The 26565-nt window shown below is 42.5% G+C and overlaps 1 protein-coding gene across 6 annotated transcripts in view; it reads left to right on the top strand.

The window, feature by feature from the left end:
* Positions 1–26565, top strand: part of TMEM184B (transmembrane protein 184B) — a 49683-nt gene that overhangs the window by 7774 nt on the left and 15344 nt on the right. For 5 of the 6 annotated variants that reach the window (XM_066634063.1, XM_066634065.1, XM_066634062.1 and 2 more), the window contains 4 exons: positions 10967–11213; positions 16687–16852; positions 22509–22599; positions 23595–23670. In XM_066634063.1, the coding sequence (XP_066490160.1) occupies positions 11010–11213; positions 16687–16852; positions 22509–22599; positions 23595–23670 (537 nt within the window). In that variant the 5' untranslated portion in view covers positions 10967–11009. Of the gene's footprint in view, positions 1–8725; positions 8793–10966; positions 11214–16686; positions 16853–22508; positions 22600–23594; positions 23671–26565 lie in introns of those variants that run through there. The other variant, XM_066634064.1, reaches the window with a different exon arrangement.

Genomic DNA, 26565 nt, shown 5'->3' with positions numbered 1-26565 from the left:
TTGCGATCATTTCTTTTTACTGTTTACAGTGGACAGTCAGACCATTTTGTTTTTTTTAAAAAAGCCAGAGTGGCATTTTGTCTTTTGTTCTCTGAGCCTGCTGCCAGCTGTATGGATAAGAAATGAGTACTGTTTTCAGTCTTCCGCAACACAATTACAAGAGCTGCTTTGGATGGTAGTTTGTTGTGCAGATAGCTGAATTATATCATTAATTGGCACCTGTTCCATGGGGATAAACAAAACTCTTATATGCGGACCAGAAAAGAAAGTAAGCTGGTTTGGGGGTAAGGATCGAAAAGAGATATGAGAGAAGTAGAGAGCATCTGCTGATATGAGGTCTGTTATGTTGACCATCATTCTTTTGCCTTGCTTGGCTATTGAACTGCTGTTTCGTATACTGTGATTTTATGGTCTGTGACCCACACGCTGGTTGGAGAAAGAGATTGGTGGTAGATGCATGAAGGTCTGGAGAGCCAAAACTATAGTAAGGAGGGGAGAGTCTTTTGCACTCTCTGAGGCACAGCATTGGAAAATTAGAAAATTTGTGTTACAAATTGTTTTTCTCTGCTTGAATTGATAAACTTCAACCATATCAAATATAGGATATATCTTTAGCCCCAACATGGGGACTCACTTCTACTTCTGTACTCTATCGGCCTATCTTTCCCAAACAAAAAGAGAAATAGTAGTAATGGGAATGTTGTTGCTGTTGGGACCAACCTTGGGTGAGGACATGACTTCCAGGACCAACCCCCCAGATGAAGTCCAAAGACTTCAGTAACTCTTAACAACCTCCTATGCTGGCCTTCTCAAATGTATAATGGGAAATAAAAAATGTTCCTCAAATTGCTAGTTTTAGGTTACTATATGGAACTGCAATTCTATATCTTTCCTTTTATAAGCAGTGTTGTTTGAATGGGGGGACGGGGACTCTCCAAACATAAAAACTTTCTAAAACTCTTACCTTCTACTGTGTGCCATGTTGTGGTCTTGAATTGGGAATTATGGAATCTGGTATATAGTTACATTTGATATTGGGAATAGAATAGCATGGCTGTGCTTTATTATCCTAGCTACTTATTAGCTTCTGTGTTCCATATCTTGCAGAGAGTCCCATCTGCTTGTCCTCCCCCTGTCTTCCCCTGAGCCTTACTGCAAGCTAATAGCAATAAGTTGCTTGAAATCTATACAGAGATTCTAAAGGGAATTAGGTCTCTTTGAGTTGAAGAAGTTGGAAAGAGGTAAGAGAATTGACAGGGTTTAGCTCTTTTGTCTGAGAAGTGCTATCTAGAGGTCTTTTCTCTCTGTTTTGAATTTACATAGTGGTGAAAAGCAGTATGTGGATTTTCTGGAAAACTTTGAATAGGAGATGTTTCTGAATATTTTTCAGCGCCCCAGGGATCAGATTTAAAATAGCTTAAAATAAGTCAAATAAACATGTGAAAACAAAAAATCAGTATGCCATATAAAAATATAGTTTAAAGGTTGTAGTCAAATTGAAAGCGTTATTTGGAAAATATTTGACTGAATAGTGTAAATATTGTAAGACTTGACAAGTCAATAGCATATACTTCCTTAGGTTTACATTTTAAGACACTGACATCTGCGGACATGCTTACTTTAGCATACCCCGAGAGCTCTGAATTAGTATCTGTTATATCTGCATGCATGCTTCTTAGGGGTAATCGCCCAAAAGTTAATTATAACTTTGAAACTACCCAATTTTACTGATAATTTTATTAATTTGTTACATTACTAATTAATACTATGGAGAAAATGTATTCTTGGAAATATACTGTATATTTTTGTCTCACGGCCAAATTGGAGGAAATCCCATTGCCGGAAACTTTCAGTGGAAAATTTCCTTTCCCACCACACTGTTGAAAACGTGAATAGGTTTGTCATGGACTCTTGACTGTCAAAAAGACCCACCCAGTTATTACTCCCTGATTACTAATTGTCAGCAAAGGTCAACTGTGTGTGTAAATGCCATTAATTGCCTGGAATTGTGGGAGGGGGGGTTCAGTAGAGGAGCCCCCCCATGTTCTAGCAGCTATCTTTGTGCATTGTTGAGCCCCAAGACGGCCTCCCTTTGAGATTTGAGTAACCACATGATACACAGCAGAGTTGTATCCGAGATTTCAAGCAGTACAGAGAAGTGGGACTAGAAGTCCCAACCTGGGTGTTGCCTTCTCATTTTCCTATGGTGGAGACTGTGAAGGGCTTCTTCCCTTAGTAAAATAAATAAACCAGAAAAAATACCATGTGCTTTATATATATATATTTCTATTCCTGGTGTAAAAAAAGGTGACTTTTATAGTGCTGGGGCTCGTCTAAAGGAACTTCCCCATTTTACATTTTGTCTAAGGCAACTTCCCCAGTTAGCATTTTGGCAGTATTGCAGAGTACGGGAAAGGGTATTGCAAAATGGAGGTGCCAAGTAGTGTGGGGTTTGGAGGCAAATCTATAAATAGCATGGGTTTTGCTATTTGGATGATGATACCGGCACTGGTTCTGCTAGTTCCTGGTGTAGACTAGCAGCAGAGTAGATAAATTGGATTTTTAAAAAATGCAGTTATAGTAAATGTTTGTTTGTGGATCTAACCTGCTTTTAACTGAAGTTTGGATTTAATACAAACTAAAAAAAAAAAAAGCACTTAAAATCCCCCACTAATGAATCTGTGACCCTCTATCAAATTGCAGTGCTTATGCAAAGACTGAGCTGTGAGTGGAAAGAGCTCTGCTTGAGCTCATGGAGTCATACCCGATGTCCTTGTCAATGTACCAGAAAGTCCCTATGCATGAGGTTGTGTGGCTTGGGGATTTAAGTCTGTATAGGGACTTGGTGGCCACCCTGTGCAGAGAGTTGTATGGATTTCCTAATTATCGCCTTTATCTTCAAGCAGATACTGTATAATTAAATAGTGCAGAAGGCACAAGGGCAGCATTATCTAAGGTTTCAGAGCATCATAGCTAACAAAAGCTTCATTTCGTTGCGAATAAAATGTATTTAATGCTTCTAGCAACCATGTAGCAGACATCTTTGTTCCGAAAGCGATTCATTTTGTATGAATTACAGAATGGTAACTTGGTTTAAGTTAGACTTTAGTTTGGTTTTTTCAAAATCATGCTTCAGAATTGTGTATTCAGACACCTGATATGTTAAAGCTCTCAGACTGGAATTGGCTTCCGAGAGTCTCTTGGGATGCTATAGGAGCACACATACTGGTGTGGAAAAGCAGTATGCTGTATGGTAGTGAAGTCCCCTTCACACGCATACCCAACTTTTGCTCCCTGTGATTCTATCTTAGCCATGGCATATGTATGAGTACCAAAAAGAGTGATTGGGTTTCCAAAACACTTTTGAATCGGAACATCTTCTCGTGTTCCGAACTGACTGGGGTATGATTTGAATAGAAAACTATTCCATGTTAACTTTACATGCTATAAAAATGACAATTTTCCCAATAGCTAGAAGTAGCTGAACTGAAACATTTGATTAAGGGGAACAAAAATCTATGTACTTAATGTGGGGTTGACTGTGATATTCAAAATAAATTCAATCTTTACTTGGAAATTATTTTCATTGGAATATTTGTAGATATTCTAAGGAAAGACAACTTAATAGCATACTCTAAATTTTGAGGGGGATGAAGCCTTTATAAATGGCTAATGTGCTAATTTTAGCATGCTAAAAAGTTTTTTAATTATGTTTTTCTAGGGATAGTCATCTAAGAAAAACCAATTACAAGCTGAAATTGATGCATTTGACTAATATATTATCCATTCATTGTATCGCTAACTCATTTTATGAAACTGTTTTTAGAAATGGGAAAAGCTTCCACAGAAAAATACCATATTGTAAAAGCTTCCACTTCACGTCCCTCATAATCATGTTGGCAGGTCTATTACATGGGTGTTTACCAATCGATCACCCCTTTACCGGAAGAGAGGGTGCCGGTTTGGTGGGAAAGAACCACCAAGTCTGTCCTTCTGGTATTGTTGCTTCTTTCATAGTCTCATTAGTACTCCCTGGCATCTTGGATTTGTGGAGTACAATCCTATGCATGTCTACTATGAAGTACGTCCTATTGTATTCAGTGTGCATTTATTCCCAGGAAAGTGTGCACAGGATTGCAGCCTTTGCTTTTTTCCTGTTGTAATAGGCTGCTGTGGGTTTGAGACTTTTTCTCAGGGCAAGAGGAAAGGCAGGTCTCTCTCACACAGGTATTGATTTTATGGTATCCAGGATGACAGTTTCTTCAAGATTCTTTCATGTGACTGTTAAGAATCGGAGGGCAGCAGACTAATCCATTTTAGATGTAGATCACATGCATTGTAGATTATTTTTAACTTTCAGATGGGTAGCCATGTTAGTCTGTCACAGAAAAATTCAACAGTCTTGCGGCACCTTAAAGGCCTACACATTTATTGTAGCGTAAGCTTTCATGGACTATAGTTTACTGCATCTGACGAAATGAACTGTAGCCCATGGCAGCTTAGGCTATAATAAATGTGGCAGTTTAAAGATAGACACAAGACTCTTTCTAGGTGCACTTGGGATATTAATGCTTTAAGTCCACATATGTACTCTTCGTAGAGGAATTTCTCCTGCCTTTGACCAAATGCAGTTCTGTAGCTGCATCATGGTATTCTTCATCATGGGGGTCTTCATACACCTTGTGTAGTGCTTTTTCTTTTATGGAGGTTAGTTGTAGTTGGGGGAGGTTTGTGTGAAATGCATGCAGTGTTCTGCTTTGTAGCAGCTGAGGCATCTTCAACCTCTAGAAGCAGTGATGGGTGAGGGCATGAACTCCAAAGTGTCAGCAGTGGTTTCTGAGATTATCTTTGAGTTAAGAGATGATCCCTCAGAATAGTCTTTATTTAAAAGCTACTTTAAAAAAAAAAATCCAACTTCCTTCGTGTGAATCCAAGGTGACTAATAAAATACTACCTCAGAAGTCTTTTCCGAAAGCAACTCCTAAAAGCTCCCAAAACTGTAGCAGAATAACCAGCAGAATAATCATCACTGGGTGCTGTGACATGGCTTTCTAAATAAATAAAATGCCTTGCATGTATCTCTGAAAGAGACAGACCTACTTGAGAAGTGTATTTCAAACTCTGGTGGCGTAAGCCTTCATCTTAAACTTTGTAGTTTTAATTTTTCCTATCAGGGGAAGCTTGAGCAAGGTCCTTGACAAGTGGGGGGTGGGGAGGGGAATGCGAATGAAGGTCTTTGAGTGTCAAAACCAACAACATGAAATGAACCCAGAAATACAGTTAATATGTGCAGCTGTGGGAAAAATAAGCATATTTATTTGGCAACTAATCAGCTGAGCTAATGAGGCCTTTGTTTTAACACAACAGTTTGGCGTTCTGTAAATTTGTTTGTCCATTTTGTAACATGGTGGCTTCGTTGAATAACGCGATGAATGAATTAAGTGTGTCCCAAACACGATTCTACAGTTAAAGTTCAAGCACCAGCTGAACACCACATACTTGTTTTCCAAGCAGGGGGAGAAGAATTCCTGCAACATCTGCTTTGAAGATAAAGGCCCTGGAATGGAAGTTGGTGTGTACATTCAGGGTATATTTACATATTTTGTGTTCGAGGCCAAGCTTCAGCACTGCATCCACTTTCAAGTAAACTAAGAGTGAGCTGTGCTTCAAACACTGTACTGTACTTTTAACCAGAGGTCATATTTTCAAGTGAGGAAGAATATATTGCAGTGCTACTCCAGTCCTCAAGCTTACAGAGGCATGAATTAATGGTGATAAGATGACCGTTTTGCAAGAATGGGTGCCAGCAGCATACTGAATGTAAAAGACTTTCTAGGCAGCGCTACCACTCTTGACCATTAGCAAGGGCAGGTTCAGCATTATGTCAAAATATCTGATCTGTAAGGGACAGCCGCCCTACAGACTCTGCTACACAGACACACCATCAACCTTAAGTAAAAGTCAAGTGTATTTTTGTGACTTGTTATCATTCCATTATTGTCATGTCTCTTGTCTGAGTGCAGTTTTTCATTCCACATGGTTTTTTAAAATAGTTCTTAGCACTGTGAAGAAAACATTACATTACCTAGGAATACAGCATGCATTTCTAAGGTTGTAGAGGAAAAAAGGATATTATATTTGGCAATATCAATTCCATAGTATTCAGTTAGAAAGGTACATTATCACAGTCTGTGTGCACAAGGGGGCAGTGTGTGTGTTTCATGTTAACCACTCTCATTTTTAGATGTTTAGCTAGACGTTTGCTGTTTAAAAGAATGTTTTTCCTTACTGTTCTCTCTTCCCAACTCTTTGTTTTGCTTGCAAGAAGTCAAGAATAAAGTGTTCAGGATAATAGAATATACCCTTCTGTTTAATAATACTGGGACTTTATATTGAGCACTGGAAGATCTGCAATCATTCACATATGTTATTTCAGTTACAACAACCCTAGAAAGGTTAGTGATGTCCATATTTCAGATGTGGGGAAAGTGATAAGGCTGAGAGATAGTGGGTTGTCTAAGGTCATCTATCTGAGTCTGTGGCAGAAGCAAGGTTTGAAATGGGGGACTTCTGGTTCACAACTCAGCCCCTTTCAGCTAGATCCTGAGCATGTTTGTTCAGATGTAAGCCCTATTTTATTTAAGGAAATTGCTTCCAAATAAATAATCATAGAATTGCATCCTTGGCCATTATGCTACTTTATTATGAACAATGGAAAGTCCAGTTGATTATGTTGTGATTCTTGAAGACTGTATTAGAGCTGAGTACCTGAAGAAGTTTTATATAACATGCATGGCAAGGAAGCTCCCTCTTGCGAGACTTACATGGTTCGAAAGTAGCTTGTTGCAGTTCTGCCTCGCTGTTCCTCCAGGGAGATCATGGCAGTGTATAAGGTGCCCTGTACTTCTAGTGGTGTGCAAAAAGTGTAATCCTACACACAGCAGTGGCTTCATGTGATCAGCTGGCTATTAGCAGGGACTAATGCATACAACATCTTCAGACTGACATCAGCTCAGTTTGGATATCAAACCATGGTTTAGTGCAGGGGTGTCCAAAGTTTTTGGCAGGAGGGCCACATCATCTGTCTGACACCGTGTCGGGGGGGCCAAATTAATTTACATTTCAAATTTGAATAAATTTACATAAATGAATATATTAAAGATGAACTTATATGAATGAATGAAGGTCTTGCAATAGCTCAAGGCCTTGCACAAAGCAAGGCTGGCCTTTCCTTTGCTGCCGCTACTGCATCACAGACCTGAAACAGCAAGCAGTGGAGGGAGCCCTCATCCCACAGCTCACTTGAGAGGCCAAACAGTTGCCCTCACGCTGAGAGCAGTTGTGTTGGGCCAGTGTGGTCTCCAACAAATCTCTGGAGGGCCAGAGGCTCATTGGAGACTAGGAGCTCCCTGAGGGCCGCATAGAGAGGCCTTGAGGGCCGCAAGTGGCCCCAGGGTTTGGGCACCCCTGGTTTAGTGTGATGATTGTGAGTCTTGGACTTTTGTACTCCCCCTTCACACAAGGAGGAGATGTTTTTGACTTTTCAGTGATTTAGAACAAGCTGGTACTCGTCATAATTTCAATCCTACCTTGGTATTCTGGCTCATTAATGTAACTGTGGTTAGAAAGCCAAGATTCGCTGAGGGCCAAACTACATGTTAGGACTAATGCATAATGTGACTCTTCAGTGGCTTTTTTTTTCCTAAATAGTGTGCTGGAGGGGACCCATACTGGGTCAAAACCACACCTGGGAGGATGGGGGCTGTAGCTCTTTGTTAGCAGTGCTGTTTCTATCCTGATGGCAGCCTCCCCTGTGTGCTGTTTTCATGTTAACAAAATTTTCCATTGATGCTTCCAATGGAAGAGTTTTTCCAATAAAAATAGAGTGAGTGGGCTGAGATTGGGGTGGGAACTGCTATGGAGACCAAGTTAAAGCCCCCCCCCCAACCTCCTTTGTAGGTTTGTCCCATTTTAGGTTCCCTCCAGTATGCTATTTGGAACAAAAAAAACGAAGGTCCACAGTGCATGTTTGTTGTAATACGTGGTTTTGCCTTAACTCCTCAACAAATCCCAGCTTGTTCTGAACCATCAGTGAAAGCTGCAAGCGACTGCACTGGCCACCATAAGTCTGATTGTCCTGTGAATTGGTCCTAAAAAGTTCTCGCACTTGAGGTCATCCAGCAGTTGCTAGTTCTGTGGCTGTGAGTTTGTGTTTAAAAACCAAAACTGCTGTGGTCTTTTTAACAACATTTGTATCCTAGTCCAAAGGGGAGGCAGGAGTTCTCTCTTCATCCTCGTAGTTGCCTATGAATTCCTTCTACTTCTTTCATTCATTCATGCTTAATTGGCTCTGCACACATCTGCGGTAAATCCTTCCTACATTTTGTCTTCCATAAGTTTAGCAAAAGCTTCCATTTCTTGTGCCCTGTGGGATTTTCAAAGGTACAGAATGTTGTCAGAAGGAAACCAGTTTCCTATAGTCCCAGCAGAGGCCTCTGTGAGCTCAATTCCCATCCTGTCTTTAGCTTTCCAAGCTCAATCTCATTCTATAGAGTGATTTGTCTCTTGTGAGATTTTTCGCTACCTTAAGAGAGTATCCTTTCTTGCTTTTGCCACTTGCATCATGGGAGTGTATGTGCTTCCTGTTTTTCCTTTCCAACCCCACCCTCCCTGCCATTTGTCATTCTGTACTGAGAGCAGCACCAAAATTTTGTCGTCTCTGAATCCCTCATCAAAATCTCCTTCTTTTTTTTTTTGAACCTTCAACTTATCTTATCTTTGCTCTTCTACCAGTAAGCACCCCATCCCCACTATTCCTTCTCTAGCTTTTCCTCTTATCATTTTGTATCATCAGGTATTCCGTGGGTGACCCATTGTAATTCTGTGCTGATTACTTGAAATCAGTGGGACCCTCTTCTCAGGCTCCATTGAAATCTTTCAGAGGGGACTTGCTCTATATGTTGTCACTTGATTGAGGTTTGACTTGTGTGTACACAAGACAGGGCTTTCTCTATGGTAGCCCCCCAGATGTAGAGCTCCCTGCTGTGAGAGACCCCCTCTCTGGGATACTGAAGATTCATCTGTTGGGCATTTGGGCTCTAAATGTCTACTGCAGCTAGTGTATGATCTGTTCTTGGTCTCTAGTCTACTTTTTGCTATTTTATTATATGATATGATGCTCACTGCCACTGAGGTAAAAGGCAGGATAAAATGGAAATAAAGAAGACTGTTGCCATCATCCAATAAGGCTTTCATATGCAGTCAGTGCAGGCCCATGTCCTCATTTGGTCTGTGATGCTCATCTCGGCTCCATTGAACTATCTGGATGCATCCTTCAGTTGGAGAGTTGGAATGCATGTCCCCATTTGAGGGTACTAGTTGTGGTGTATAATGAATCGCATGCAGTAACAAGAGCTAGGTTTCGACCAGTCTACTTTAAGGTTGTTGTGCCAGTTAAATTGTAGGCAGTAGGGCCAGGCTTGTGCCTCATTCTTTGTACACTATTGGAACCCCTCCATGCTGAAAACTAGTCTGTTTCTTATTTGTTCTTTTTCTCCAAATAATTGTGTGCTTCTCCAAGACTTTAAAATAAACTCACCGTTGGCCAAAGGCCACCTATGGAAAATGTCACGCAAAGTGTGGATGTTTCACTAATGAAAGTGACTTAGAAAGGAAAGAATAGGGATTGTTATATAACTTGAGTAGTGGCTGCTAGCCCATCTATAACAATAAAAAAGATCTGTTTTGAAAGGAGTCCAGCTATTTCCTTGCCTTACCTTATTTGCTCTTTTCTTGTAAGGCAGAAAGAAGCAAAATACAGTATTTGAGTCTCTTTATAACCTGCTCATCTGGAGGTGCCAGGTATACACTCTGCATATAAAAATAATTCTACTGTCAGAAGTTTCCAGTCAGTTTGTGTAACATTTATGCCTTGTTATGTTTCAGCTTTTTAAACATACAAACCAATGTTAATAATGTAGATAAAGTATACTGACTCTGGGCCCAATCCTATCCAATTTTCCAGTGCCGGTGCAGCCATGCCAGTGGGGCATGCGCTGCATCCTGTGGTGGGGAGGCAGTCACTGAGGTCTCCTCAAGGTATGGGAACATTTGTTGCCTTATCTTGGGGCTGCATTGCGGTTGTTACCAATGCTAGAAAGTTGGATAGGATTGGGCCCTCATTTGTTCATTTCCCTTTTCCTAGAACCTAAGAGTGTTAGCTTATGGCTGCATTTCAGGACTACCTGCTCTCTCAATTTGCTGATGCATATTTTCAGTTTTGGTGTGATCCAACAGCAAATGATGAACATTTAAACCAATATGTCTGAAAAAACAACTTGCAGGCCCTATCTCTGTGCTAACTGAACTCGGAGAAAAGACAAATTTGTCTCCACCCCACCGTTCTCTTGCCCTATAGAATAACCATAGGTCCGTGAGTGACATTACTAGACTTCAAACTTCGTCATTCAGTCTATGAAGGATATAATTAAATCAGAGAGGGCTAGGATACCATTCCTGAGCTCAGACTTGCAGTGAGAGAAATGCGTTGATGGGTTTAAAGTGCATATGTACGTTGCACAGCTGATTTTTCTATTTGAGTTATCAAGAAGGATGCTTTGTACCTTGTTGCTTCTGCTCTTCCCATAGACCCATTTTGTATTATGTCCCAGGCAAGTGTTGGACTACTTTTAGGCAGTTTCCCACAGTTTCAGTATGGAGCCATCATTCTTCACATTCTGCCCCTCCTGACATGTTTTGGGTGGCAAAGGTATGGTTATACTTCGCAGGTATATGAGTAAATCTCTGTGGTTTGCAGTACATTTTTATCATTGAAGGCATTATGAAGTTTGGCAGTAATAAGAGCACTGGGATCTCTGTGAGAAGATATGTTTGACTAAGATGGATTGTTCCTATTACTTTGAAACCTCTCTGCTGACATTTTTGTCTTTGTCTGCTTCCCCTTCAGGTTTGAAGGTTCCACAACTCAAAGGTGACTCAACAAAAAAGACATGATGATCGTAGTGACTGGAGCCATGTTGGTATCTGAGCTGGGCTCTCCAGCCAGCATCCCTGCTGCAGCCCCCAACTTATCTTGGATGCCTGAAGATGGTGGCCCCACTGCTGTGGAGCAACCAGTATTCCTAATGACCACAGCTGCCCAGGCCATCTCAGGGTTTTTTGTGTGGACAGCTTTGCTCATCACCTGTCATCAGGTAACAAAAAAAATCCCTTTGTATATTGAATTATCCTCAGGAAAAAACATCTTCTCTGCTCTCAGGAGAGCAGAGGTCTTCATCTTTGGCAAAAGGGAAGCAAATGTTCATGTGCTGGACTGATAGTGTATGCTTGTTCCTGTGGCTTGGCTGCTCTGCACATCTCTGCCCTAGAACAGTAGTTCCCAACCCCCAGGGGTACTTGCCAGGACCTTTAGGGGTACTTGAAAAAAATTGAATTATGATGGAAAAAGGCAGGTCTGTATTAGAATGCCTTGTGGGGCTAGCAAGGCAGGAAGGAAGGTGGCTAGCTGGTGGCGAAAGCCCCAGTAACTGCTAATTTCTGGTCATCAGTCCATGTATTATCAGTTACAGATCAGTAGTTGAAAATATATAAATTTGAAATAAGAGCAACTATATTAATTACAAACATTTTGCTAAAATAATAATATAAATATAATTTATGGAAATGGGTACACAAGTGAGAAAAAGTTGGGAATCACTACCCTAGAAGTTCTGGGGAACTAATCTGAGAGCTCAACTAGTATGTTGTGATCAGTTTCTGTAGCAGCCTTAGAGGTTCTGCAACCTGAGAGAGGGAAAGGGTCACAAAGATAGATGGCAAGCATGTGTCCTTGTCCACATGACCTGATGTAGCATTCGTTGAACATGCTTAAAGTGGCTGCTGTTGCATCGGGCCACAGTGTAGTCTGCTTTCAGCTACATGTACTGTCCATATTGTGTAATGTTGTGGCCTGTAGCATGCACCTATAAGTAGTTTCCAACTCGGTTTCCAGTTCACTCAACAAAAACAGCTGAGTGGCTCTATTCCTGCTTAGCATGCTGACGTTTGCACATTATGTGCAGGTGTGTTCATACCTAGTGTGGTGTTTGGCACAAACCTCCAAGTGACAGCACTGCTTACAAGGAGGTATGTACTGGAGGCACTTGCAATTTCTGTAAGTGTAGAGCATTGAAAATAGAAGTAATGTGGCTAAAACCAACTGAGCTGCTGAAAGAAGAATAAGAATCCAGAGAAGATGAGAGTTTACAAGAGATCTTGGTGTATAACTTTATGTTGTGCACCCTGTCACCTGAATTGTGGTCTCCCTTGCAGGGGCTCATGTATTGTGATTGCCTGCAAAGTGTAGTCCGCATCCTATGCTTCATTTTAGGAAAGTGAGCAGGGTGAAAGCGATGGTGATGGGTACACTTTCTGGTGTGTTTTTCTTCCCTATTTTTCCATGTGCATTTCCCCTTCCTATGCTAGCTATGTCATTGGTGTAGCATTTTTTTGGTGTTGGGGTGGGGGTGTCTATCCTCTGAAGGAGTCTTAGGATATAACAAGTGTCAGCTCCTTGTTCTGATCTGTCTGCCACTGGAACTTGTGCTGGCTTTTGAGGTGCACTGGCATGTCATTTTGCCCACATCCAGGGCTCATCTGCTGGTGGAGCTGGTGTTGTGCTGGCTTCCATGGATATTTGCCGTGTTGTATGTTGCTTGGACTGGTACAGCATCAGTATAGGGTTAGGCTGTTTGTTTCCTTAGCTTGCTATTAAAGTTTTAGAGCCAACATCATGCCCAACAATAAGTTCAGGCAGTGGCATAGCTGGGGGGACAGGGGGGTTCATTGCCCTGGGTACCACACCTTGAGGGGATGCCAGCCTGCACCCCAATGGCAGATCCCAAGTTGAAGCTGGCCCACCCACCATATCTCCCTGCCAGTGGCACGTGGTGGGGAGGTTACAGGAGAAGGTACTGTGGCGGTGAGGACTCACTCCTTGCCCCCGCAGTACCTTCCCCTGCATTCCCCCTTGTGGGCACGTGGAGCGGTTATGAGCCACTCTGAATGGCCAACTGCTTTTTTTTGTCTCTGTAACCCATCACTGTAACCCAGAAGTATTGGTGGTGATGTCATCATGTCCCTGCAGTTACTTTCGGGTCATTCACTTCCGGGGAGGTGATATGGAGAGTCACGGCCAGAGGGGGCCATTATGCCACTGAGTTCAGGTGTAGCTTGTAGGGAAAACAGGGCAGCGTCAAAGCTATGGAAGATCACACTCTATCCTTGCCAAGTTGCTAATATTGAGAGGCAGATGGCTGTGCTAGCCCTGAGGCCTTGATTCCAGAATCCTTAGTAGTGTTCAGAACTTCATCTTCAGAGGCGTGTGAACAACCCACTTTCCTCACAGTATTGCATTTGGCTGTTTGAGGAATGCTGTGTATTTAATTGTGTGGGGTGGGGGTGGCTATGTAGATGATGATGATGTACCATGATTCATGGAAGTTAATATCCCTTTGGCGTTAACTTCCCATTTTGTTGCTCTGTTTGCTGATGGGATAAACAGCCTTTTATCATTTTAAATTCCTGCCCACGGTGTCTGTCTTGATGATGATGATCTGTCAGTACAAATGACTTCGGCAAACCTAGTTGCAGCGTGACAAGGAGACAGGATTTTTGTCTCTCCTCCTGCTGCCAGCTTCTCTGATGTAAGGCCTGGCTGCTGCATTTCATCAGATTTGTGGGTGCCAGTACAAGCCAAATTTAGCATCCTCTTTTGTAATGTTCTTTAATAGTGTCCTTGTATGATGAGTAATACTCAGAAACCCAACAATTTATCAACCTGTGTTTAATACCTGTGGCTTGATGAATAGATAAGTGGCTGTTGGTTGGAGAGCTCATAGTGTGATGTTGAAGCAACTAGTTGAGTAAGTGGCTTAGTTCATAGCACGTACTCGGTCAGCAATGATGGATCTTACCAGTTTTCCTCCTTTATAGATTAGTGGAATTCACTAGTAATTTTGCTATATGTTTGCTGTCATCCGATGGTTGTTGGCGTGAAGGCTTGGGTCCCTGGAGTGTGAGAGGAGGATTCTACAGCACAGTCAGGACATGTCTACTCAGAAGTAAGCCCCATTGAGTTGAATGGGACTTACTCCTTGGTAAATGTGTATAAGAGGTGGTTGCCTCCCAGTTATGAAATCCACTACCTCAAGATGTGGTGATTGGGCATGAATTTAGATGAAAGGGAAACAAATTAATGGAGGATGGATCTATGAGTGGCTATTGGCCCTGATAATGAAAGAGAACCACATGAAGATGACGCCATAGAGCAGTGGTTCCAACCTATACATGACGGTAAGGGAACCACTGCTTACATGTGAGGCAGGCACGGGGGGCGGGGTGGGTGGAGACTTGCCAGCGACTGCACTTCCAGGTTCATGCCACCTCTGCCGCAGCCCAAGTTAACATAGGGATTTTTCTGACTTACTCAGTGGTGGTGGCAAGAACCCAGGTTTTGTGGCACCTCTAGGTACACTTCTGTATAACTTCTACAACTTACACTTTGGTGGTGGTGTGAATCCAGAAGTGCCATTTCCACTATCCTACTGTTGCCACCAGTGGCCACTCCTCTTAAGGGGGAAATAGATGTTTCCATTTGCCCTGGGGGGGGGGGGTCACTGCCTTAGAGCTTGGTGTTCAGGGACAAACAACAGGAGAGGGCTGCTGCCTTCATGCCTTATTTGAATGTTTTGCAAAAGTACCTGACTGTCCACTGCTGAAAGGGAGATACTGGACAAGGGGATCTGATCTCACAGCACTCCTATAGTGCAATTCTGCATCTTACTATTGCAATAATTGGGACTGGCCAACCGAGAGATGTGTGATGCTTGGTTTTCATGTGCTGTGTGCTTTCCTGATTTGGCATTTTGTTTTTAACTCTTACGAATCTGCAAAGCTCTGCTGAAGCCCAGTTCTGAAGCTTGGGAGCCACTTAGAAATGCCTGGTATCTTTGGGCTGCACTGTATGTGAGTGGTTTACTGAACTGCAACAAGGCAGAGGGAAAAAGGATATTGTGTTGATGCTAACAAGCCACAGTTACACAGAATCCTTGCGCTAGGTAGTACCTCTTCCATGAAGGGCTTCCTGTGTCAGCATAGCTGCATCTGAAATGCTGCTAAGAACCAAGAACAGCACCACTTCATAATTAGTGTTCATTACTGGCATTGTGCTCTCTTCAGTCTAGATCTGACCAGTAAGGACTAATGGAGGCAAGCAGTTCTAAGAAACAACATCTTGGAGATATGATTCACTTTGGTTACGCAATTTTGGTGACATCTTTGATTATTGGAAAGCATCATATAATGATAGTCTGCCACTTACATTACCTTGTACATCACTCTGAAGATTAAATCTATTTCATGCTGGTCTTTATTCTTGTTGTCTATATTAGTAAATCAAAAACATTACACAAAGATAGGATGACAGGATGGCCCCACCTTGTCCTATAGAGGTAGGACCACATTTGTCTGGGGTTAGGACATTAAGTTGAGGAATGGAGATCTGAAGTAGTACTTCCCGCCTACTAAGTAGCAAGTGTTTCGCCTTTCTTGTACCTGTCTTTCCTCCCTTCTCTTGGCCTTTCACCTCTCTCTCTATGCCACCTTTTTGCCCTTCTTCTCTTCCACTGCTTCTGCTCCTCAGTGGCCTCCTGTCCTTCCTTCTCTTCTTCTTTGTCCCCCTACTCACCACTTGCCTTTTCCTCGCCTCTGTTTCTGTCTTCAGCTCCTTTCTATCCTCTACCCTTTTCTGTGGTTTTTACATCTCCCAGCCAGTCTCTAGCTGACAGCCCTTTTAGCTGATCAGTGGCTGGGGAGCTGTCAATCAGTGGCAGTGATGTCATAATTGGGCATCTTGGGCTGATGGAGGCAAGCCTTGGTGATGTGAGGCTTGTTCAGTGCCACAGAGCCCTACAGCTCACTACGCAGGGCTTTAACATCTTGTTTTACAAGTACGACTTGCAAATACAATCACTGTCACCAGAGATAGCAGCTTGCTTCGCAGTTGTATCTGCAGCAAGGCAGAATTTTCTTCAGTTGCTCCTGTTTGTGACTTAAAATAACAACATGAGGACAAAAGGAAATGGCTTGATGCATACCAAGCATCCTCTGAGAGCCAGGGAAGTCAAGGAGGAGTTTGGAAAAAACTTCAGCAGAACCCAGGCAGAGGAAATGGGCCTGTATGAGGCAGGTGGGCATCAGGGTTGGGGACCTGCAACAGAATGTTTTCCTGCCAGTGAGCATTGTGCCGTGAGGGCCGCAAGACCTTCTGACACAGCATGCCAAATGCTGCTGCCCCCTTACGCAATGATGTGCCAACCTCAGCTTCTCCCACTCTCCAATATTCAAGCTCAGCATGTTTCTCCCCTCCACATTTCGGCAACATTCTGTTGCAGGTCCCACTTGTAATAACTACCTTTCCGTCCTTAAAGTTGATGAATTTTGGTAGAACTTTGCATGCAAAGATCAAGGGAATGTTTTGAACTAAACTGATAAATTCTAGAGTTCTTGTGAGAGTAAAAAATAGCATGTGTGTGGCATCCGAGTTTGCATTCCCAAATTCCCGGTCTCCTTTCCCTTTTTGCTTTGCATTGTGGTGAGTTGTTCTGATCTCAGTTTCCTTCTCCTCAGATCTACATGCATCTGCGCTGCTACAGCTGCCCCAATGAGCAACGCTACATAGTTCGGATCCTCTTCATTGTGCCCATTTATGCTGTTGACTCATGGCTCAGCCTCCTTTTCTTCACCAATGACCAGTACTATGTTTATTTTGGCACCATACGGGATTGCTATGAAGGTAAGACCCTCAGGAGCATGGAAATAGAGTAGAGGGGTGGGGTTACTTTGTACGTGAGACTGGAAGTGTGGGAAAGGAGTATCCTTGTGTGGTTGCTTCTCAGACAATGTTGAAGAGAGTGTTTGGTTTACTTATACAATGGAGCAGTAACAGGGTTTACTAGCAAGGTTCTGGCAATAGATGTTGATCACTGCAGCAGACAAAAGAATCTAGATGTGAATTGCTGGTAGGGGTTGAACACATTCAACATTTCATAGGAGCCTGCAAGCGTTCTTTGACATAGTATGAGATACATGATTCAGATGAAAATGAACAGTATTGCCAGAAATGGTGCCTGCTTCAAAAGTGAGACTCTGGTTCTTCTGGTGCTTGTGCTCTTAAGATTATGCCAGTACAAGAGTATCCCATATCCATGGAGGTTCTGTTCTGATGGGTGTACCCTGTGCTACTGTGAACTTATATACAGGTTGGTCCTTGGTATCCATGGGAGATCTGTCTGGGAGATCCTCTATCACGAGCCTGCAATCTGCAGTGAGTCAGATCTGCGGATTGTAAATCCACGGGTAATGAGGTCTGACTGTACTTTATTTTCCAAGTTAGAGTTGTAATTTTTTCTTAGTTATGTAGCCAAGCATATCCTTTTGACTTCCTGAATCCTCCGTCCACATTGCCTTCTGGTCTGTCATTTGCCAGACTGTGCAAAGATCAAAGAACTAAAGGGGAGATTGGTTGCTTCCATTCACAATCCTTGCGAATTGTAGACCATATTTTGTAGACCATAAAACCCACCTCCTTTCCTTTGATAAGGGCTGTCAATTCCATTTGTATCTGTCAATTCCGTTTGTATCTGTCAGTTCCATTTGTAATTTACAAGTTATTCATTTCCTATAAAAACCAAAAAGGTACAGCCTATTAAAATAAAACCTAAAATAAGTAGGCATTTGTTCTCAATATCTATCAATAAACAGGGCCCTCATTTTCAGTAGCATGGCAGAATAAAAACTATTTGTACTTTCTCCAAAAGGAGGTGCCAAACAAACTGCTTGGGAGAGGGCATTCCACAGTATGAAGGTGACAACTGAGTTAGCAATCCTATGCACATTCTCCTGGGAGTAAATCTCATTGAACACAATAGGACTGACTTCTGAGTAGAAATGCACAGGATTGCGCTCACAAAAGGCTGTGCTCCTAGTAGATGCTAATATTGCAGCCACAAAAGATGGTGACTTGAACAGGACTTCACCTTAAAATGGGAAGGAACAGAAGGATTGTATGAGAGAGGGCACTTCTGAGATCTCTATATCCAAACTGTTCCCTTGGTTGGGTGCAAATCTTCAAGAAGAGAGCTTCTTCAGATCACAACTTGGAACCTTCTAGAAAGCTTCAAGGTTTCAGCCCCTCTTGAATACTCAAGAGGGGCTGAAACCTTTCAAGAGGGACTGAAACTTTGTAGCTTTCTAGAAGGTTCCAAGCTGTGATCTGACATAGCCCTATCTGTGTGACTACATGAAGGGGCTTTTAGAGGATAATGGTTACTTTTTAGTGGGTTTTTTCCCCTTGGAACAAGCTGTACTAACTGCCCAGAGTAGGCTTAGTTTGCTACTGGTTTTCGTACCTGTACTGTGACATGTGTGATGCCTGAGTTCAATGCAATATAATATATAGAAGAGCTGAGGCCTCATGAACACTATAACCTGTTTGAGGGAATTGGTGAGTTTCCTCACACCTATAATAATGCACTAGGACGACAGCAGGTGCACACAGGCAGGGAGAATCCTGAAACCATCTTTGTTTCGTCCAGTTTCCCCGTTCTTCTGTCCTCCACTGTGTGTGTATACAAAAGGCGTAGCAGGAAACCTGCTGCTCTGTTAAACTCATCTCCTAGCAACAGCTATTATCCCCTCTGCCTCGCCTAGGGAGCTTGCAAACACCACAACATCTGCTTGAAGGGTCAGCTCACATTCTAAAGTTCACCAGTTTGTCCTGCTCAGTGTGCAGTATACCATAGGGTAGTTCTACCTCTGCTTTGTTGTCTGTACTCGAAACAGTTTCAAAGCTATCTAGGAAAAGCAGGAAACAGGACAGGGTGGGAATCACCCTGTTTCAGAGGAGATTTCCCTTGGGAAAAACTAAATGAAAATATGCAGCATTTAACCCTCATTCTATCGGCAAGTGTTTCAGAGCGTACATGCAGAACAATTGTACATTGTCTATCTGTCCGTCTCCCAGCCTTTTTCCCCTTTTAAAATATTTTTACACATGAACTCCTAATGCTGGAATTTGTAGCTTTTAGTGACTTTGAAACTTTTAAATAATACTCGTATTTGTTCATGGAATTTCATCTGAGATTCAGAATGTTGTTGATATTGTCGACAGAGACTTAAAGGTACTTCCCTGATGTTGGAATAGTCTTTGTTCTTTTCCCTGTTACTTCAGTTCCTCCTTTCCAAGTTTCTGAATGGGCAACTCCTACTGCACTCCTGCTGTTTTGGAGGGGAGGAGACCACTTGGCGAGCAGTGCAATTCAGTTCCTCCCATAAAAGAGCTCTGTGTGTGTCCGTGTAATATCTAAAGATTCAGGAAGGTAGTAGACTGGACCAAGTTTTTTCTCATAGGGAGAAATTCCTCATATAATCCACAGCATTTGGTGATACTCTTGGAGTGGGGGAAAAAACAGCACATGGATTTAATATGCTGAATGGTTTTACTGAATATTCTTTGTTAGAGTAAATCCTTTCTCTGTGGCTATGTGTTCTCCATTCTGAGAGATGTTGCTCTTCATTTTAGAGTCTAGGATTGAAGTGACATCCCAGTCACTGTTTTTCTGTGGACTGGGTTAGAGGTATGGTTTGTGAGTTGTGCTCTTGGTAAAAGTCCTGTTCTGTGATCTGCTTATCCACTGTCCTGGGTTGGTATCCAAGATTTGAATATATATTTTTTTCCTTCTATATTGTTTTCTTATGTGAGGACACAGTTCCCACAGTATGATACCAAACCTCTGCAGCTCTCGGGTGAAAGCAATACAGTGCATTGCAAGCAGTTTACAACCTGTTCTTGAGAATGATGCAACTCATGGTAGCATCTTACTGTGAGACCATGTTACTACACAAGCAACTCCCGAGGTTGAGACAGCACTATCTGTAACCCCACTCCAGTGCAACTGCTTCATAGTATGACCTGCAATAAATCCTGATATAAACCCTGCAGTAAGTGCTTAAAAAATACCAGCAGCCATAGGTTACCAAAGAATATCATCTTTATCAGGGCTTCTTATATCTGTTTAACAAAATACTTGTGTATGTAAAAAGGAAAAATGGGCATAAATCTGACATAAACAGCAGTACAAAAATCGTGTGAGCACACACAGTCACCTTTTTGAGAATAGTTATTCTTGGGATTCTTATCCACACAAGAGTCTTATGTGACTTCTTGAAGTAGGTCCCAGTAGTTTGACGTGGCAACACAGGAATGAATTCAGAGATCTGATTGTGTCAACAAAAACTTAATTAGTTGAGAAGCATCTTTCACAATGTGCTCTTTCCTTCCTTGTGTAGTTTGCAATAAAGGCAACCATCTTTGAAAGCAAGATAACACTCCACTAACTGTCAGTTTCTAGAATCGAAAGAAAGCTCATGCCTCCTTAAAATAGTCTCCATAATCTTGAATAACCATATGACTCTTAGGTTATGGTTATTCTAGGTCAGTGATTTTCAACCTTTTTCATCTCACAGCACACCAACAAGGCACTAAAATGGTCAAGGCACACCACCAGGTTTTTGACAATTGACAAGGCACACCATACTGCCAGTGAGGGACTCACATCTCCCATTGGCCCTTTTAATAAATGACCTTCCCCCAAATTCCTGTGGCACACCTGTGGACCACTCACAGCACACCAGTGTGCCATGGCACAGTGGTTGAAAATGACTGTTCTGGGTCTTTGGCTTCATTGTGTTTGTAGTGTATATGCCAACCATAAAAGTCTTACATTGCTGATATTGGCAAAATGTTGCCAGTTTCAAGTGTTTGAAAGGACTTGATGTACAACTTTACTACATTACTGAAAGCCAGTCTTCCTCCCTTTATGTTCCAGGTAGGCAGGGGCTGAGGCTACATTTTTGAGTTCATAACTGAGCCAAGATTTGAACTGCTCCACTCCCAATGGTGTACAGGCACAGGTGAAATTCAGACGGTAGGCAGATGGAAGTTCATGTGAGAATCAGTACAGGCTTCTAAGTGCTAAACTTTCTTATTTTCTTTTTAAATCTCCCTTTGGCCTCATACTCAAGGTGGGTGTGTTCTCTTTGGCTCAGTCAAACTTAGCAATTTGGTGTTTGGTGTGTATTTGGAGAAGATGCTTTTAAAATACTGTAAACCAGGGCTTTTCAGACTAGGGTGTTGTGACGCCCCAGCCTGTGGGCCATGGCCTCTGCCCCCTTAAGGGGCTGGGGTAGCCAGGAAGCAGGGAGGAGGCAGCAGTGTGATCCCCAGGATCGTGCCACTCAGGGGGGCTGCAGGGACTTGGGTGCACTTACCCGAGTCTCCTGCAGCCTCCCGGGGCTGCGGGGAGCCCTGCGTGACCTTCTGCAGGGCTCCCCGCAGCTTTGAAAGCAAAAGTGGAGCAATTGCGCTCCGCTAAAGCGGAAGTGGAGCACAATCGCTCCACTTTCACTTCTGAAGCTGCGGGGAGCCCTGCAGAAGGTTGTGCACAGCTCCCCACACCCCCGGGAGGCTGCAGGAGACTTGGGTAAATGCACCCAAGCCCCTGCAGCCTCCCTGAGTGGTGTGAACTTGGGGCTCGCCCCTGCTGCCTCCCCCGCCCCCGCTGCCTCCCCCATCCCTGCAAGAACTTAGAACGGCTCAAACTCTCCCCAAGAGTTTGAAAACCACTGCTGTAAACTGAAAATGCACAGGGAAGCTGTCTTGGTAAGTAAGTATACCATCAGTGTCCCAAAATGACACTAGGGAGCACTGTGAGGCTAGAAAAGGATTTAAAATGAGATAAAAAAGGAACTTGAACAAGTGGTAATTTCCCAATATCTCAGAGTATTTTCTGAAAGTGTAGGTCTATGTTCAGATTGAATAATCATATAATGAGATTGGTAAAAAGCTGGCAAGGCATTGTTGAAGGAACTGTACCATGTGGCTCCTTAGGAACGAAGGTGAGAAGAGTGGTGTTTTGTTTCCCTTGTTGAATTGCGCAAGGTTTTATCTAGTTTGTAGTCCCCTCTCCCTTTTCTTATCTCTTTTGACTTGGGCCAGCGGCATAAGATGAACAATTTCACCCTGCAAATCTTGTGTCACTTTACCTTCTGTTACGGCTGTCAGTAGACCACTCTCTGGGTTGTGGCACCACCCATCATACCTGTGAAAACTAAGACTGCAATGTTGAGTCAATTGATTAAAATGTTTGTGTTCAATTAAGGTGCCCCCACCATAAAAACATTCAGAAATGTTAGCTTCATTTGTGTTCGATATATGCAGGTTTTAATTGGTTAACTCATATGATTAAGTTTTTTGGTAGCTGTGATGGTCCTAGTAAGCACCATGTAGGTGTGTGTGTGTGACTGAGAGAACTTTCTTCCTTTGAAGTACTTGAATATATTTTGAATATATATATATTGAGTACTTATACTGGTATAATCTGTTTTTGCAGCTTTTGTAATTTACAACTTCCTTAGCCTCTGCTATGAGTATCTTGGTGGGGAGAGCTCAATCATGTCTGAGATTAGAGGGAAGCCTATTGAGTGAGTATGCATTTTTATCTATCTTTGAAGGGTGGAGGCATTGATTGCATCATTTATTTTACCTGTACCACTGGAAACTCTACAGCTGTGGTTGTCAAACCGGTGGGTCATGACCCACCAGTTCGTGTAGTGCTTCTTGGTCCCTTTAAGGGGCGGGGGAAGGGGAGGGAGGCAGCAACATGATCCCCAGGATTGCGTTGCTAAGGGGGGCGAGGAGGTACTTTGCACTTCAAGGAGGTAGGGCTGCAGGAGCTGCTGGGAGCCCTGCGCAGCCCTGCACAACGCTCCCAGAGGCTTGGAACATTCTTTAAATGTGGCTGCAGAGAGAGCACTTCCGTTTTGCAGGAGGTGCTTTGCGCCCGCTTTTAGCAAACATTCCAAGCCTTGGGGAGTGCTGTGCAGGGCTGCGCAGGGCTCCCTACACCTCCTGCAGCCTGCTGCAGCCCTGCCTTCTTGAAGTAAGTGCAAAGTACCCCCCTTAGCGACGCAATCCTAGGGATCATGTCGCTCCCCTAGCACTTCCTGTGCAAGAACTTACTAAGGGAGCAAAGTTCCCTCAAAGTTTGAGAACCTCTGCTGTACAGGAAGACATATCCTGACATTGAACAACACTCTTCTTTCCAAATAGCCACCCCAGACTTGTTGAGGCCATTTTGTCACATATGAACTCTACTTGCAGACCTTTTTTGCTCATGTATTATCAAACATTCTTCTCATTTTAGGCATTCAGTGACTGTAGGCTTGTTGTCTTAGTCATTTCTGTCTTAATGTCAGATTAACCAACATAGTTTTTTTTCCACACCAAAGACTTGTGGAATCTGTAATCTGAGATTACAATCAGTTTTGAAAAACTTAGTGGGGTGGAGGTCGACACTGACATTAGTGGATTAGAGTTTGAAGTTATAACTGCCATGTTTGGAAAATGGATATCCTTGACTTATAAGAGGTCATACTTAAGTCTTATCTAACTGGTTGTGCTTCTGTGTTGCTTTTAGGTCCAGCTGTGTGTATGGGACATGTTGCTTATGGGGAAAGACTTACTCCATCGGATTCTTAAGGTTCTGCAAACAGGTGTGTACGGGTTGAAAGACTTTGATCTGAGAGTTAGATGTTGTCACAATGGTGCTTTTTCATGGGATCCCTTTTGAAACTACGGCTCCCTGAGACTCTTTTACATTAGCCTCTTTTTAGGACACCACTGAAAGTTTAAGTAAAGACAGCAGTTAAGAGTGACAGTCTGTGATCCTGGGAGAAGTCCCTTTTTCTTAACTTCTCCTAAGTTCTTAACAAAAAATTTCAGGCCTCACAAGTGTCTTACAGATCAGTCCTACCACTGAAATATCTTCTTCATTTTGAAAATTAGAAAGGGGGGATTGGGAGATTAGGATCTAGATATATCTAACCAAGGAGAATTAAATATGAGATGCAGAATATGAAATTGTGAATTGAAATTTCATTTGCCCTACTTATGTAACATGCCACTTCACTTTTAAGTAACTGCTCAGTAATAAGAGAAACTAAACTGCTATTCTATTTTAAAGACATGTAGTGAGAGTTGATGCAGGAACCACAATAGAACTAGAACTCCAGCATGACAGATCCAAAGTAATGCTAAATTATCCTGTCTCATTACTACTTCTGCTACATAAGAAGAGCCCCTCTGGATCCAGGGCCCATGTAGTTCAGCTTCCTGTATCTTACTGTGGCCCACCAAATGCTTCAGGGAGCACACAAGACAAGACACAACCTGCATCCTGGTGTTCTCCCCTGCCTACCTCTGAAACCAGGAGCTTGCTCATGCCTACCATGGCTTGTAACCCATGATGAACTTTTCCTCTAGAAATATGTACAGTATTTATTTAACAGGGAGTGTGGAAAAGTTTTAGAGTGTATTCACTTTGGTAATTTACCGTTTTCCATATCTTGATTTAGTATTATTAGTATTATTAGTATTTATCCCATGTTTCCACATTTTCCTGATCTTTACTCTGGTTTTTTAAGCTATTTTTGCCCAACGTTGCATATATGCAACAGGAACCAAATGTGTACACCTGTGAACCGGACAAAAATGGGTTAAGCAGCATTGCGGATGTCATGCTTGCGCTCTACTCCTCCATCCTTGCCCTTTGTCCTACCTCCCCTTACTACCTTTTTGTAAACATTTGGGGGAATTGTCTTGAGTATGGAACAGCTTAACAGAACAGAACTTGGGTTCCTTGGTTAAAAAAAGTGCCTTTGTACGAAGATGATTTTTTTTAATGGCTTAATTGCGCTAGTGGAGATTGAGACAATTGGAATAAATACTGGTGCAAATAATGACTGACGCACAGATTTAAAAATTGGTGAAAAATGTGGTGAAAGATATGGCAAGAATACCCTTGGTGGCTAGACCAGAAAAGCAGCATTGATTACCCTTCCAGTTCAATTTGGTTTAGAAAGAGGTAATCTGGCCAAGTGTTCCAGTGTGATTTATGTGGGGGAATATTGTGTGACATCAGTATTTGGAAGTGGAGGTGGGGGTGGAGCTCAGGTACCCAGTGAATGATTTTCAGTCCACGTCTGGTATCGGGCAATCAGCTTTTTAAAGAAGCTTGCATCAAGGTATGTAGATGTCTGACTCAGTTGCCCAGATTGTTTGTCTCTAATTGTGGACTTTAATTCCAGAGTTGTGCATGTGATTAAATCTCACATTCTTGTCCTATGGGCAAGCAAGTGATCCTTGTATCTATGGCTTGTTGAGGAAGCAGTCAGTAATGAACTACAACCTTTAGCTGAGAGAACCTCTCCCATTTAAATGTGCTGTGCTTATAGAACGCAGTCAGCTCTGCTTAAATTGTTGGAAGGGGAGATGGTTGTTCTTGGGAAGATCAACTCTCCTCTTTCTCCCACCCTCCCTCTCAAACAGAGGAGCTGTCAGAAATGGAGAAGACTTCGTTTCTGTCCAACTATGACTTTATCTACTACTTCTCTTCCTAGATACCATCCAACCTGCATGAAAAATGTGTCCTCTGAATAGGCACCTAAGAATAGATAGCTCCCACTGGAAAAAAACTGGACCTTTTCAAGTTTTTTGCCTCTTAAATTATTATTCTTTTCCTCTCTGAATAGAGAGACTCTCACTGAATCTCTAGCCACCTTACATGTAGAGGTGTGAGGAAAAAATGTGTGGACATTTGTCTTCTCCATCGCTTTTTAAGCTGCAAACTTGCTCTTAGCTTTTAGTGTTCTGGCCCGTAAGTACAAATACACTGAGATGATTGACAAGGTCTTTAATACTTGACATTTTCTTAAACTTCCATTTTTATTCAAGTGATTTTAGTTAGTAATTTTTTTTTTACTGAAAGTTATGCACAATATTGAGATGCATCCTAAATATATTGTTTAGTTTACCTGCATGTAGGTTTTTGCTGATTTGCATTGACTTGGTGGGCCCAAGTCAGAATGGTGGGCCCATTCTGTCATTGCCAAATTCATGGTGAATATCTGTTCACTTTGCCACTACAGTGTAGGAATGTTATGATGCTGATGTAGCAGAGTCAAATGTGCTGAAAGAAAAAAGTCAAGAGCAGCAGTGTTGTAATCCTTTGTGTTTATTTACAATCCAGGAGGCTGCCTCCTCTGGCTGCCATGGAGGTTGGCCATAAATAATTGCGTGGGGATTACTGATTGCTCAGCAAAGGGCTTTCAGTGGAAGCAGCTCTTGAAGCAACAGGTTTGACTGGAACAGAGAACTTGTTCCCTTTTATTCCTCCCCCGCCTTTTGCCCCATGAAGAAGGAGCTGCACTGCCAGCTTTTAGCATTCTGTTTGCCTGGGGCGAAAGTGGCCTTTTGACAGTAGCTTAGATGAGTGTGAAATAAGGCACTGGGGAGGGCTAGCTTCAAGACAGACCTCCCTCTGTCCTTCTGTAGACTTCTCCCTGATGTCAGAGGTGCTGTCTAGGTCACCTGTGCCAGTTACTTCTTCC

Source organism: Tiliqua scincoides, chromosome 7, assembly GCF_035046505.1.
Source record: "Tiliqua scincoides isolate rTilSci1 chromosome 7, rTilSci1.hap2, whole genome shotgun sequence".
NCBI classification, from domain to species: Eukaryota; Metazoa; Chordata; class Lepidosauria; order Squamata; family Scincidae; genus Tiliqua; species Tiliqua scincoides.
Note: the sequence above shows the minus strand (reverse complement) of the source record. Positions and strands in the feature narration are given on the sequence as shown.